The 12,563-nt window shown below is 36.1% G+C and overlaps 1 protein-coding gene across 1 annotated transcript; it reads right to left on the reverse strand.

Annotated features, from left to right (window-relative positions):
• Positions 1–8,384: 8,384 nt before the first annotated feature.
• On the reverse strand, positions 8,385–10,581 carry LOC119865824 (protein SDA1 homolog). The gene has a single exon (XM_038573042.1). The coding sequence runs from the start codon at positions 10,552–10,554 to the stop codon at positions 8,491–8,493; it is 2,064 nt and encodes a 687-aa protein (XP_038428970.1). The 5' UTR covers positions 10,555–10,581; the 3' UTR covers positions 8,385–8,490.
• Positions 10,582–12,563: the final 1,982 nt, after the last annotated feature.

Here is a 12,563-nt window from a genome sequence, read left to right on the forward strand (position 1 = left end):
GTAACTTTAGTATTAAACTAAACTTTTCATTTAGACTCAAAATGACTTTAGTATTAAACATAGTGTAGTGTTAACAGTCATTTTCTTGTAGTAGACATCACACAGAAATAGGACTCTATATAGGCAAAAGTCTATACTTTTGCCTCTTTATGCATAAATACCCATTGTGAGGCTTATGAATTAGAACACTCTACCCTCTGCCTTCTGAGCCAGACTCTGATCCCTACTGTCAGGGAGATGTCTTAGAACCAGCTTGGACCAGAACTGGCAGGAGTGGATGGGAGATAAAAGGGCAATCTACTAAGTACTTATATTAGTTGCATTTTCTAATGCAGGCTTATTTAATTTTTTTAGCTTTATTGATGGATGTTGAAATGAGGAATGAAGGAGATAGACTTTAACATTTTCTTTTTCTTTGAAAGTAGGCTTGATGCCCAATGTGGAGCCCAACAGAGGGCTTGAACTCAAAACCCTGTGGTCAAGACCTGAGCTGAGATCAAGAATCAGACACTTGGGGATCCCTGAGTGGCTCAGTGGTTTAGCGCCTGCCTTTGGCCCAGGGCGTGATCCTGGAGGCCTGGGATCGAGTCCCTCATTGGGCTCCTGGCATGGAGCTTGATTCTCCCTCTGCCTGTGTCTCTGCCTCTCTCTCTCTCTCTCTCTCTGTCTCTGTCTCTCTGTCTCTTTGTGTCTATCATGAATAAATAAAATCTTAAAAAAAAAAAAAGAATCAGACACTTAATTGGCTGAGCTACCAGGCACCCTAACATTTTCTTGACATAAAATAAAAGAGGTAAGAATAGGATATGGGATTTTACTATAAGTAACATCATTAGAATTTACTATTGTGAAGAGAAATTGTAAGGAGCTCAGATATGGGTAAAACAAATGCCTTTAGTTTTTGAAGAGCTTATAATCCAAGGGCCTACTGAGGTCACACTATGATAAATGATAGCCACTGAAATCTATGTCATGATACAGAAAATACAATTTAAAATTAACAGAAAAGGAATATAGTTCCTTCTACTTTTTGTGTGGGAGGGATATGTGGGTTACTAATAATGGTGCCCTTAAATCAACAAAATCTATTGGGTGCCTACTGCATGCCAGGTGCCGTTCTAGGTTCTGGGAATGCAGCAGTAAAAAGTCCCTGCCCTTGTGGAATACATCATATATACCTCTTGTACTAGGCACTGGGAACATAGAATGTTTCTTAGCCTTAACAACACTCTCCCAGAGGTAGACAAATTTGCAAACATTCAAGTAAATGCAAAAATACCATGTACTAAGTGGAGAAACCATTTCTCAGATAAGTCACAGTGGTGGGGTGACATTTATTTAAGAGTATTACAGGAAAGCTGTTGTCTTAAATAAAGCTGGTGAAAAGTCCTTAGCTAAAATTATAGATGCCTAGAAAATAGATATGATACAGGACATTAAATTTAGCTTCTGTTGTTATTTCCATTTTGAGATTGGCAAAGCCAAGAATAGCAAGTGACAAGTATCCCTATGGCTTAAGGAAGTTGTCCAAACATCTGTGCAGGACTTCTGTTTATGCTTCCCACCTGGATAGTGTTGGTTGAACCACTCTGAATCAACTTATTTTTTTCTTCATTAGTTCTGTGCTTAAAGCTGCCCTCTAGGAATAAGACATAGAGAACTCAGTTTTATGAACCTGGTTAGTGCAAGATTTTCCTGTCTTTGGTGCGTACACCAAAGGAAAAGGTGTCTTTTAACAATAACGCTGTAACAAAGACAAGTTTTGTTGGCTGATTTGTACATAACCAAAGTGCTAATTACTGTCAGAAGAGAGGTTGATAAATTCCCCCATAATCTATTCTTCATTACCAACTCCTATTCCTTGGGCCACATAACCATCACCATTCTCATTAGCTAGACATAAATGTCTGCCTGAATTGTATCCAAGATGTATCAAAGAAAAGACCTAAGCATCATAAAATTCTTGCTCTGACCTTTTCTTCAGTGTACTTCAAAGGACTCCTTTAAATAGTGTTTGATCTCTTCTTTTGGTAAAGAGCCACAAACTAAATAAAAATACAGCTATTCTAATTTTACAAAAGCCATGTGTAGCTATTACTTGGTCTTCACAATTATTTTAGTAAACAAAACGCGGGTCTTGGTTACAAGAAACAGCTGCCACCTGAAAAAGAGAAGCGCGGTGCTTTTTGCTGTTGGCATCAGATCAAGACTTCCATTCTTTTCGCCAAGATTTTCTCATTGGGTTAAAAGACAATGATGAAACCATTGCAGAAGAAATAATGATTTAGTCCATAACTGTTTTCTTGGTGTCAGGGTAGAAACAAAGCTTCATCTGGTCAGGGTTCCGTTAGTTTCTTTTCTCTTTAGAAGAGAAAATGTTTGGGACCTAAATAGGAGCTCTCTTGGCCTCTACATTGAATGGGCAAACATAGTGGTAGGCAAAACTCTTGGGACCTGAGCACATAGCAACAGAGTGCATCAATCTATACTAGTAGTCATTGCTTTCTTTACCCCCAGTACATGCACAGCTGACAATGTTATTGAGGCAGAAGTAGGCATCAGATTCAGCTGTCTTCTCCTATGCTAGACATTAGATTTGCCAGAAATATAAAATAATGCCAATTTCTCACTACTTTTTTTTTGTTTTAGAGAATGCAGTTATTTCTCATAAAAATATATTTGCTTATGGTAACTTTTCATGAGATTATTGCAGTTGGATTAGTAAATTAATGAATAAATAAATACATCCTTTAGAAATTTCTCAAGTTTCTAATATAGCAAATATAGAAAAGATATCATCTACATAGGCATAAAATTTTTAAGATCCTCAACAAATACTAAGAACATTATCAAGAGCATGAAAAGCTAAAAAGCATAGAATTGTTTTTCTACATTATTATGCAGGAATAATCAGGAAAGAGGGTTTTTGTTTGTTTGTTTGTTTGTTTTTTTGTTGTTGTTGTTTTGTTTTAGCAGCAAAAATCAGGAAGGATCATTGTCGAGTGTGTGTAAAGGACTAGAACATTGGTTCGAATGTAATTCGGGTCTTTGTGTTGGGAGTTCCTGCCATCTCGCTCAGACATATTCAGATAATAGAGATCTTAGTGTGTAATTCAGGAAAATAATTTAGGTATGCCAGGGTAGCATTGTGTGATACTATGGAGATTGGAGTCAGAAGGCTTGAGTTCGAATCCTCCCTCACCATAGTCCAGTGGTAGAATCACTGGGCACAGTATTTTCTTTCTTCATGTCTCAGTTCATCTGCAAAATGGGAATAAAAGTACTATGTAACTTACTGCTTTGCTTACAGGAATGGTTATACAGATTGAATGAATATGGATCAAATGAGTTAAGAGCCGTAAAGCCATCAGGGGTATGACAGCATCATAGTAACCATTCGTTAAATACTATCCAATACTCTGCTTCTTCCTATCCTATATCCTTTCGTTTCTCCGACAATATTTCGTTTCTCCGCTAATATTTTATTTAATTTTAATTTTATTTTATTTTAATTTTATTTTATTTTTAAAGATATTTTATTTATTTATTCATGAGAGAGAGAGACAGAAAGAGACAGAGACACAGGCAGAGGGAGAAGCAGGCTCTATGCAGAGAGCCTGGTGTGGGACTCGATCTTAGGACTCCAGGATCACGCCCTGGGCTGAAGGCGGCGCTAACCGCTGAGCCACCTGAGCTGCCTAGTAGCTGATATTAGGTGGTCACTTGACAAAAATACGACTCCCTCCACCCCTTTTCTTTCTGTTGAAGTATTTCTTCTCCCATCTACTCTAACTGGGCTTGTGAATACACTGCAGGAAGTTTTTAGGATGTCGGTAACTAAAACTTCAGATAAACAAATCTGGGAATTTCCAACTTTCCAATAAAACAACACCATGTAAACTATGCCAAGAGAAGCAACATCCACACCAACTTAAAAGTGGAGAGACCATGCTTAATACTTAAATCTTTATTTTTGTTTAACGTTCATAAATCTTTGTAAATAGGCTAGGACCTTGAGACATTGTTCTTGGGTTAGGGAGTTTTGGGAAACAATCCAAAATTTGTAATACCAGAGAAGAATAATTCTTCAACAGTGGCAAGGATGGAAAGATTAATGTAGCAAATAGGGATTTTTGTTGTAATGAAGGTCTAATTCATCTTAGAATTGACATTAAACTGACTGGCTACGTGTTTGCCATTTGGCTGTCTTTTCTCACAGTGTCCTTTTTACCCCTTTTGTGCTGCCTCTCTCAGTGTCCTGGTGTTGGCACAATCTAACGTCTTGATTGTAAGAAAAGAACACTTTGCCTTACTTTACCCCAGACGAGTTGTATCAGGAGAGAAAATAATCAGATGAAGAATCTTTATAAAATTGACCTTTTGATATCCATCATTCAATTTGTCTTGGTTCATAGAACTCACCCACAACTAACCATTCATGTAGAGAAAACTGCTCCTTTACAAGAATGAAGAATGAGATTTTGTGCAGTACGAGAACAGGTCTGACTTCAGAGATTCATGGTAAGATCTGTAGCAGTTCATTCTATAAATATGTTGCATTCATACCTATTCAATTCCATAAAGACAAAAGGAGTCTCTAGTAAAGCAAGTGAGGTGCATAGACATTGTCAGCTAAATGTAGATGTAGACAGACATATATAATTTATGCTATTAATATATTAGCAAAATTAGCTCAGATACATTTTGTTTTATTTTTTTAAAGATTTATTTGTTCATTTTGGAGAGACGGGGGCAGGGGGTGGTGGGGAGGCAGAGGGAGAGAATCTCCAAGTAGACCTCTGCAGAGTCCAATGAGGGGCTCGATCCCACAACCCATGAGATCATGACCTGAGCCAAAACCAAGAGTCAGATGCTTAACCAAGAGTCAGATGGTGAACTGAGTCATCTAGGTGTCCTGATCCCAGATACATTCTAAAAAGAGTTGTGTGCCCCAATTCATCATTCTCTCAAGTGAACATTTTCTAAGGCCTAAGATTCTCCTACATTTCTGAGCAGAAAAATAAGAGTATATTCCAACATCATCTCCAATGATATTATTAAATTTGAACTCTGGAAGGTCTGCTTTCTCACCTTAGATTTAACAATAGTTTTGTTAGCTTTCCCACTGTCTGGTTGTTGAAAGTAGGAGACCAAAATATATGAGATGTATTATATAACCTTTTCTCTAAGTATCCTAAAAATATTTCATTGTTGATTGATTATTCCACCAAAGTATGGCTTTTAGAATCCCTTTTGCTTAAACTTTATTCCTCACTTTTATCTTTCATTTCCCTAAATTTAATTCACATCTTTCATCTGTTTTTTATTCCTTTTTTTGTATATTTATTTTTCTTTGTTCACTTCTCTACCCTGTCTTCATATACATTTTTTTATGCTCCTCCTAATTCTGCCATCTATTTATATCCCCTAAATGCAGGCCAAATTTCTTCTTTCTTTTCTTCTGATCTGTCCATTAAGGAAGTATTTAGTGCTAATTGTCTTATATACAGAATTGCATTACAAAGGCAATTTAAAATGTTTTCCTCTAATTAAGAAAAAGAAGCATAATTTAAGGTTGAGAAAATCATTAGAAATTGCATCATTTGAGTGTTGGTGGAAGAACATTTCATGCACAATTTGAATCAAGGTGACTTTCAAATTTTCTAACATTTCTCAATAGTATAAATATTTTAATGCTGACGTTCATTTTGTCTTTGAGAGTTTAATAAACAAATAATCAAAACTTAGTCATAAAGAATGTATATTCCTAGTAACTAATGAGTATTCAATAAATGTTTGAACTGAACTGGATTGTTTGTCGAAGTAAGAAAAGAAATCCCACATGGACATTCCTAAAATACACTGGAGCTTTAGTTCAAGGTTCAAATGCAGACATTTAAGCTCAAATGGAGTGACTAATGGTCCTCATTGCATAAACAAATAAGCTAGGAATGCTGAACTATTTCTTTAGGTACATGCCTTAAAACCTATGAAGGTCATGACCTCAAAGGCTCTATTACAATCTTCTCATTTGGTTATTTTGTATATGTCACATCAAATGAATTAAAGGACATTTTCTTGGTTATGACTTTCTGGTTACAAAATATTAAAACTTTTTGTTTAAAATATTTGAATACACAGTTTTATTTCTTTGGTAATACAAAGCTTTCTGAAATGATTTTAAGTACATTTATTATTACTTTTTTTTTTTTTTTTAATTTCCCTGATCTCCGGACATTTCTTCTCTGGGATGAAATTGTAGCAAGTTCTTTGTCACTAAAAATGAGGGGCCGAGATGAAAGTTTTCATATAAAGACAGTAACATTATTGTTTGGTATGCATGCCTGTCATCAGAAATGGTTCAGTCAGAGAAGCAGAACCAGTAGGAGGTATACATTAAAATATTTGTTGTAAGAATTTGGCTTCTGTAGTTGTGGGGGCTAGTTAGGCAGGTCCCACATCCATAGGCCAGACAGTAAGGCTGGGCAGGCTAGACCTCTGGAGCTGAAACTGCTGTCCACAGGTGAAATTTCTTCCTTATGGAAGCATCAGCTCTACTCCTAAATCTTTCAACTGATGAATTGGGAACACCCAGATTATTTGGGATTATCTCCTTTACTCAAAGTCAGCTGATTATGTACTTGAATCACATCTACAAAATACCCTAAAAGCAACAACTAGATTCATGTTTGATTGAATAATTGGGGATTGTAGCCTAGCTAAGGGGACACATTCAAAGACTATCATAAACTAGAAACGTATCAGTTTACTTTTAATAACCTTCCCCTTTATTTATTGCCTTTTAGTGCTTTTTTTTTCCCTCCTTTTGACTTTCTATAGTTCTATATTGTGTTGATTCAAAATGAGTTTTTTTTTTCTTCAGAAAGGCTTATCTTTTCCAAATAAGAACAGTTGTTGAGAGCCAGCTCATTCTGCTCATAATACTTCATCCCAGCTGGGCAGCATGATTATTAACTTGGGATAGGTCATTAAGTCTACTGAAGCTTTATGTTCCATTAGGCACTTTCCAGTAGAACTAAATATAGAGTAACTTCCTTCTTAAGATTTATAACTTAAGAAAAACAAAGTGGATGTAAAGATATACCTAACCTTAATAAATAAAATTTCTCATGTTTTTATAAAGGTTATGAATATATTTGAAGAGTAACTGTTGTAGGGTTACAGGGTTCCTTGTTTCAGGGAGTGGACACAAAAGGGTAAAGTGAAAGTTTGTTAAGTAAACGTGAGAATAGAAAAGAAAGAAAAAAAGCTCTCTAGTTTGACAGGGGTCCCAAATGCCTTGCCTAGGTTGCCACTGAGGGCTATTATGGTAAAAAGGGGAGGGGGGGAACTTGGTACATTTCTTGTCAATATCATGCGGATTTGTAAATATCATGTCTATATTTAGAACAAACAGGGTGGACTTGTTTTTCTTGTGAGAACAAACAACCTGTTCTTGTAAATACCATGTCTATTTCTCCGTGGCTGGGATTTCTGTGAGCCTGGTTGCATAACTCCCTGCCTCAGCCTAGTCACTCTACCTAGCCTCATCTGTCCCTTACTCATAATTAAGAAAGACTTGTAACCACTGTATATTTCTAGAAAGCATCTTGAGCTTATGTTAGAAATGGCCACTTAAAATCAGTCAGTCCTCAACTTTTATTGAATATTTACAATGTATAGAAGTAGGCTCAAGACATTTAGGGTTTTACAGTCTAACTAGTGAGACAGACCATATTCGTTTGAAAGATAATGAATTTAGGGGCATACAAGCAAATCCAAGTACAGATTTCCTGTGTCAGTATGAGCTTATATTTTCAATATGGTAAGGATTGAATACTGTAATAGTAATTGATACAGACACAGAAGGTTTTTGTTTTCATCTATAAAGCATGCCATGTTAACAACCTTGGAGGGTATATAAGAAGCATTATTGTATCTATTAGTTGTGAGAATTATCCAAGTGCAGAAAGTCAAAATAGTCATTTAGACTATAGTCTAATAGTCACCTAGTAGACTATATCTTGTTTACTTCTTCTATTACTGCAGGTAATGCACTCAGGACGTAGCAGATGCTTTAAAATACTTCTTGAAGAAATGAATCATTTTTAACTGAAACATACTAGGGATGATTTTTGCACTCTTTCCATGATCAATGTCAGCTAATCAGGACAGAAATCTACACCAACATGGTTTGTACCATAGTTCACTAGATAATGTGTGTTTCAGGGATTTGCTTAGAAATTCAAGACATTTGCATTCAGCAGTTGCTCAATGGATTCTATGATCTATTTCAATTCATGTAGACACCATTTTTATTAAGCAATTACGAATACCACATATTTCATAAATTTTTTTTTTTTTTTTTTTTTTTTTTTTTTTTTTTTTTTACCTTCAGGACTTTTTAATGTAAACATGCTTGATTAACTAATTTTCAAAATAATGATACAAATTTAGCATTCTTCTTGGAATGGAAGACTTGCTCGGAGGTTACTTCATTCTTTTTCTCTTTTTCAAAAGTGCATCTCGTAGTGCCAGCTGCTTTTCTCGGAAGGAACGCTTGTTTTTTGACCGGACGTTATGGCTATATCGCATCATCATAAAGTTCTTCTGTTTTTTCTTCTCTTTATTTGTGGAACTGGAAAATGGGTTCATTTTGGTTTTCTTCCTCACAAATTCTTTTCGGTCTGTCTTTCCAGCCACTGCTGTTGCTAGTCTTGTCTCCTTGTCAGATTTTGGCTTTTTATGAAGGCGTTCAATGTCCCGAAGAGAAAGTAACTCACCCCTGGGCTCCTCATCATTATCTATTTCAATATATTTCCTCTTTTGGGCTTTCCCTGGGGTAGCGTCGAGTTCTTTCCTCATTTGGGCTATGCGGATTTTCTGGAAGTCTTCCTGAGTTAGAACTCGGCTCGTGCTAATGGCTGCAGCTTTGGCTTTCCGCTCCTCCATGGGCATCCCGTTGAGCTTCTTGAATATTTCTTGCTGCTCTTCATCAGAAGAATGATGCACATCAATCCACTCACCATCAGCATCTGCCTCCTCACTGAGACTGGTACTTTCCCACCCATCTTCAACATTTTCAGCATTCTCTTCTTTTCCAACTTCTAGAACTTCTGCTCCTGGAATGTAATCTTTAGCATCTAATTCTCCATATTCTTGCACTCTTGCTTCTATGGAGGCCTCTGTAGGCTTGCCCCGGAATTTCTTCTGCAACATCTTAGGATTCAGTGTTCGGAAGAGCTGAATCAAAGTTCTAGCAGACATCATCACATTCTTATCTCTGTGTGTTTTATACTGAACTAGGTCTTGGAGAAGTTCTTCAGTCATGGCTAGAGGACATCGAGCTGTTATTTCTTTTATAGCATTGATTCCTACTGTCATGACCTCCCCAGAATTCTTGTCGGTGACAAAATTGTTGGCCACAGTCATGAGCACTGACTGAATGATCTCTGGGGGTACTAAGTGATGAGATGCTTGGGCAGCAAACAGAAGGATCTTTGTTACTTCTCTTTGGTGGGGCTGCAGAAATCTTTGTACAAAGGGATAGAAGTTGAAGAGAAAAAGCTCATGAATTCCCACCAATCTGGAGATGAGGTTCATGAGCATCATTTTCACCTCAAACCTCTCCGTAGAGCTCTCTAGTTGTTTTAATAATTTTTCTGCAAAATCTTGGGGATCATGAATCAGATGAATAGCTGAAAAGTTAAACACCTCTGGTTTCTTCTTCTTTTTTTGTTTCTTGAGCACTTTCATAGCCTTTTCCAACCTTTTCTTGTTTTTGGAGCTTTTCTTCCCCGTGGCATACTGCACTAGCAGGTCTCTTGCTGTTGGTCCTTCATCCTCGGATTCTGAGTCGCTGTCCTGTTTCTCCTCTTCATCTTTCCCAAGGAAAAATGTCAAAGCAGCAACTAATATCTTGGTGACCTTAGAGAAACATGCCGTTGTGATCACATTGACAGTTTTGGCATCATTCCAGATGTTTCTTTTGTAGAGTTCAATCATCACATCCAAAGATATCTTGGCTGCAGTTGCATTGCTATCTCTTAACATGGTATACATGAAATTCTGCAACACAATATTCACTTTATTGTTCTTGTGTTTTGCATTTATATTCTTGATATCAGTGACAATATGTGTGTATAAAGTCTTTCGCAGAAGCTTATCATGGCAACGCAGAAGTTCAAAGAAAAGTTCTAGCAAACTTGATGGATTGATGAGATTCTTATTTCTCAGCAAGATCAAAGCTTTGCAAAATGTCATTCGAAGATCTGGATCCAAGACAGTGTGATTGTAGGAGAGAAGATCTTTCAGCTCTTGGGGAAAGTTACTTAAATGTTCTGGGTAGCAGTGACCAATCTGTGCCATAAACATCACTAGCTCTGCCAGTTCTTTGCTAGGTTTATTTGGTTGTAATTTAAAAACCGCCACATTGGATTCGTAGTGATTATACTGCTGTAGAAACTCCTCGACGTAGGCGGGCGGATCCCGCTTGATCAGATTCTGTAACTGTGGCAGGTTGCTGGGCAGCTTGTTATTGTTTCTGTTAGACATGCTGGTTGCTGAGCCGCCCGCAAGACGCGGTATCATATTTCATAAATTATACTTAGTTCCATGTTTAATTTCTCTCCATCACTCTTGCTGTCTCTCTCACACACAGAGACATGCACATACCATCTATACATGCTTCTTCCTCTATGTTTTCCACATCTTTCTGATATTTCCTGTATTTTCCTTATTTAATTCTGCTGAAATCTCATTTCTTTTATGAAGTATTTGCTATAAAGCCTGTGCACAGCATTGGTTTATTATTTGGGTTTTATGTTTGGCATTATTTTTAATTTGGTTCTGTGCTTCATTTATATAAATATAGTTATGTGTATTATTTCTCTGACAAATGTTTTTGGTGATGATGATGTTTGGGTATCTATCCCTTGCTAAAATTATTACTGTATTTACAAGGAAACTTACTACAGTTTAAATTATTAGCTTATTAGAATTTAAATGATTCATTGCCTATGTATGTATTTAAAAACCATTCTCTTCTATTAGAACCTAGATTTTCTGTATACTTGGTATTGTAAGTTATAAAGACATCAATAATGATTAATACAAATTTTTATATCTGGGGAAAGAGGGAGCTTTCTGAAGTGTCAGAAATACTTGATTTGTTTAAAGTGTGGTTTATATGGATACTCACATTTGACAAAACTCATCAAACATTACATTTGGATTTTTGCATTTCAAGGCACATAAATTACACCTTAGTTAAAAATTCTTAAATATGAACGAGTGGGATACTGGAAGAATTAAAGTGAAAAGGATGGAATTCTTATCTAAATGGGTATCACTGAGCTGTTCCCAACTTTGCCATGGACCAAATTTAGAGAAACACTGGAAAGGAATTTTTCGTTTAAAGTGATATGGCTTCTCAGTCTTCCAGCTATTTTTTACTGTCAATGTTGCTTTGCTTTGTTAACAGCAATAATGAGAGGAACTCTCTGAGTAGAGGAAATATATCCAGGATATGATGGAGGAATGAAAAGTGGGTCCCCTGGTTTTGATTTTAGATATATGTTTGTTTCATAAACAATAATTTCCAAAAGTATGATTCCTAGTTGGCTGTGTATAAAATCTAGTAAAATAGACATTTATAATGAAAAAGTATGTTTATAAAATATGATTTTCTTAAATTTGAAAATATTTTTGTTAACCTACAAAACTAGGACAGAGAAATGTTTGCCAGGAACATTTATAGCTAGAAGACATCATTTATCTTTATCCCTCTGCCTAAAATACTTTCTTCTCATTTTCCTTCTGTCCAAACTCTTAATCATTCCTAAAGACACAGAAAATATTACTTTTTCTGTTAGACATTCTAGATCTTCTCTGAGGTGACCACATTTTGCTCTTCCCAAGTCCCTTCATCTTTCTCACAGAATGCTTATCATATTTTTATGTAATTACATTGGATCACCTTTATGTTTTCAATTAAAAGCAGATGTTCAAAGGTAGACTATATCTTGTTTACTTCTTGTATTACTGCAGGTAATGCACTCAGGGCATAGCAGATGCTTTAAAATACTTCTTGAAGAAATGAATACTTTTTAACTGAAACATACTAGGGATGATTTTTGCACTCTTTCCATCAATCAGTATTGACCAAAATAAGTATTGCCTCAAAATGATAACTTTGTTGTGATAAACGTTGATATTAAAGGGGAAAGTAGATGTTTGGTTCTAAGGTCTCATTATAAAACATCTCTTGATTGATAATTTAGTCAAATGCATTTATTTCTCTTGGTAAAAATATACCCTCTAAAAATGTCATCTTATTTCCTTGCCATTTTCTTCCCTCAACTCTGTGCTCTAAATCACCAGACTGAATTCAGCAGGTTCCCATTTTTTTCTATGTTTGACATACCCTTCTCTGCTTAGGAAACTCCCACCTTCAAGACCAAGCTCAAATGTCTTCCCTTTTTATAAATTAGTACTAGTCCTCCCTGGAATACTTATCTGCATTTTCATCTAATATCCAGCAGTACTTTTGGTATATTTTTTTA

The sequence above is a fragment of the Canis lupus genome, chromosome 25 (assembly GCF_011100685.1).
Source record: "Canis lupus familiaris isolate Mischka breed German Shepherd chromosome 25, alternate assembly UU_Cfam_GSD_1.0, whole genome shotgun sequence".
In the NCBI taxonomy this organism is placed as follows: Eukaryota; Metazoa; Chordata; class Mammalia; order Carnivora; family Canidae; genus Canis; species Canis lupus.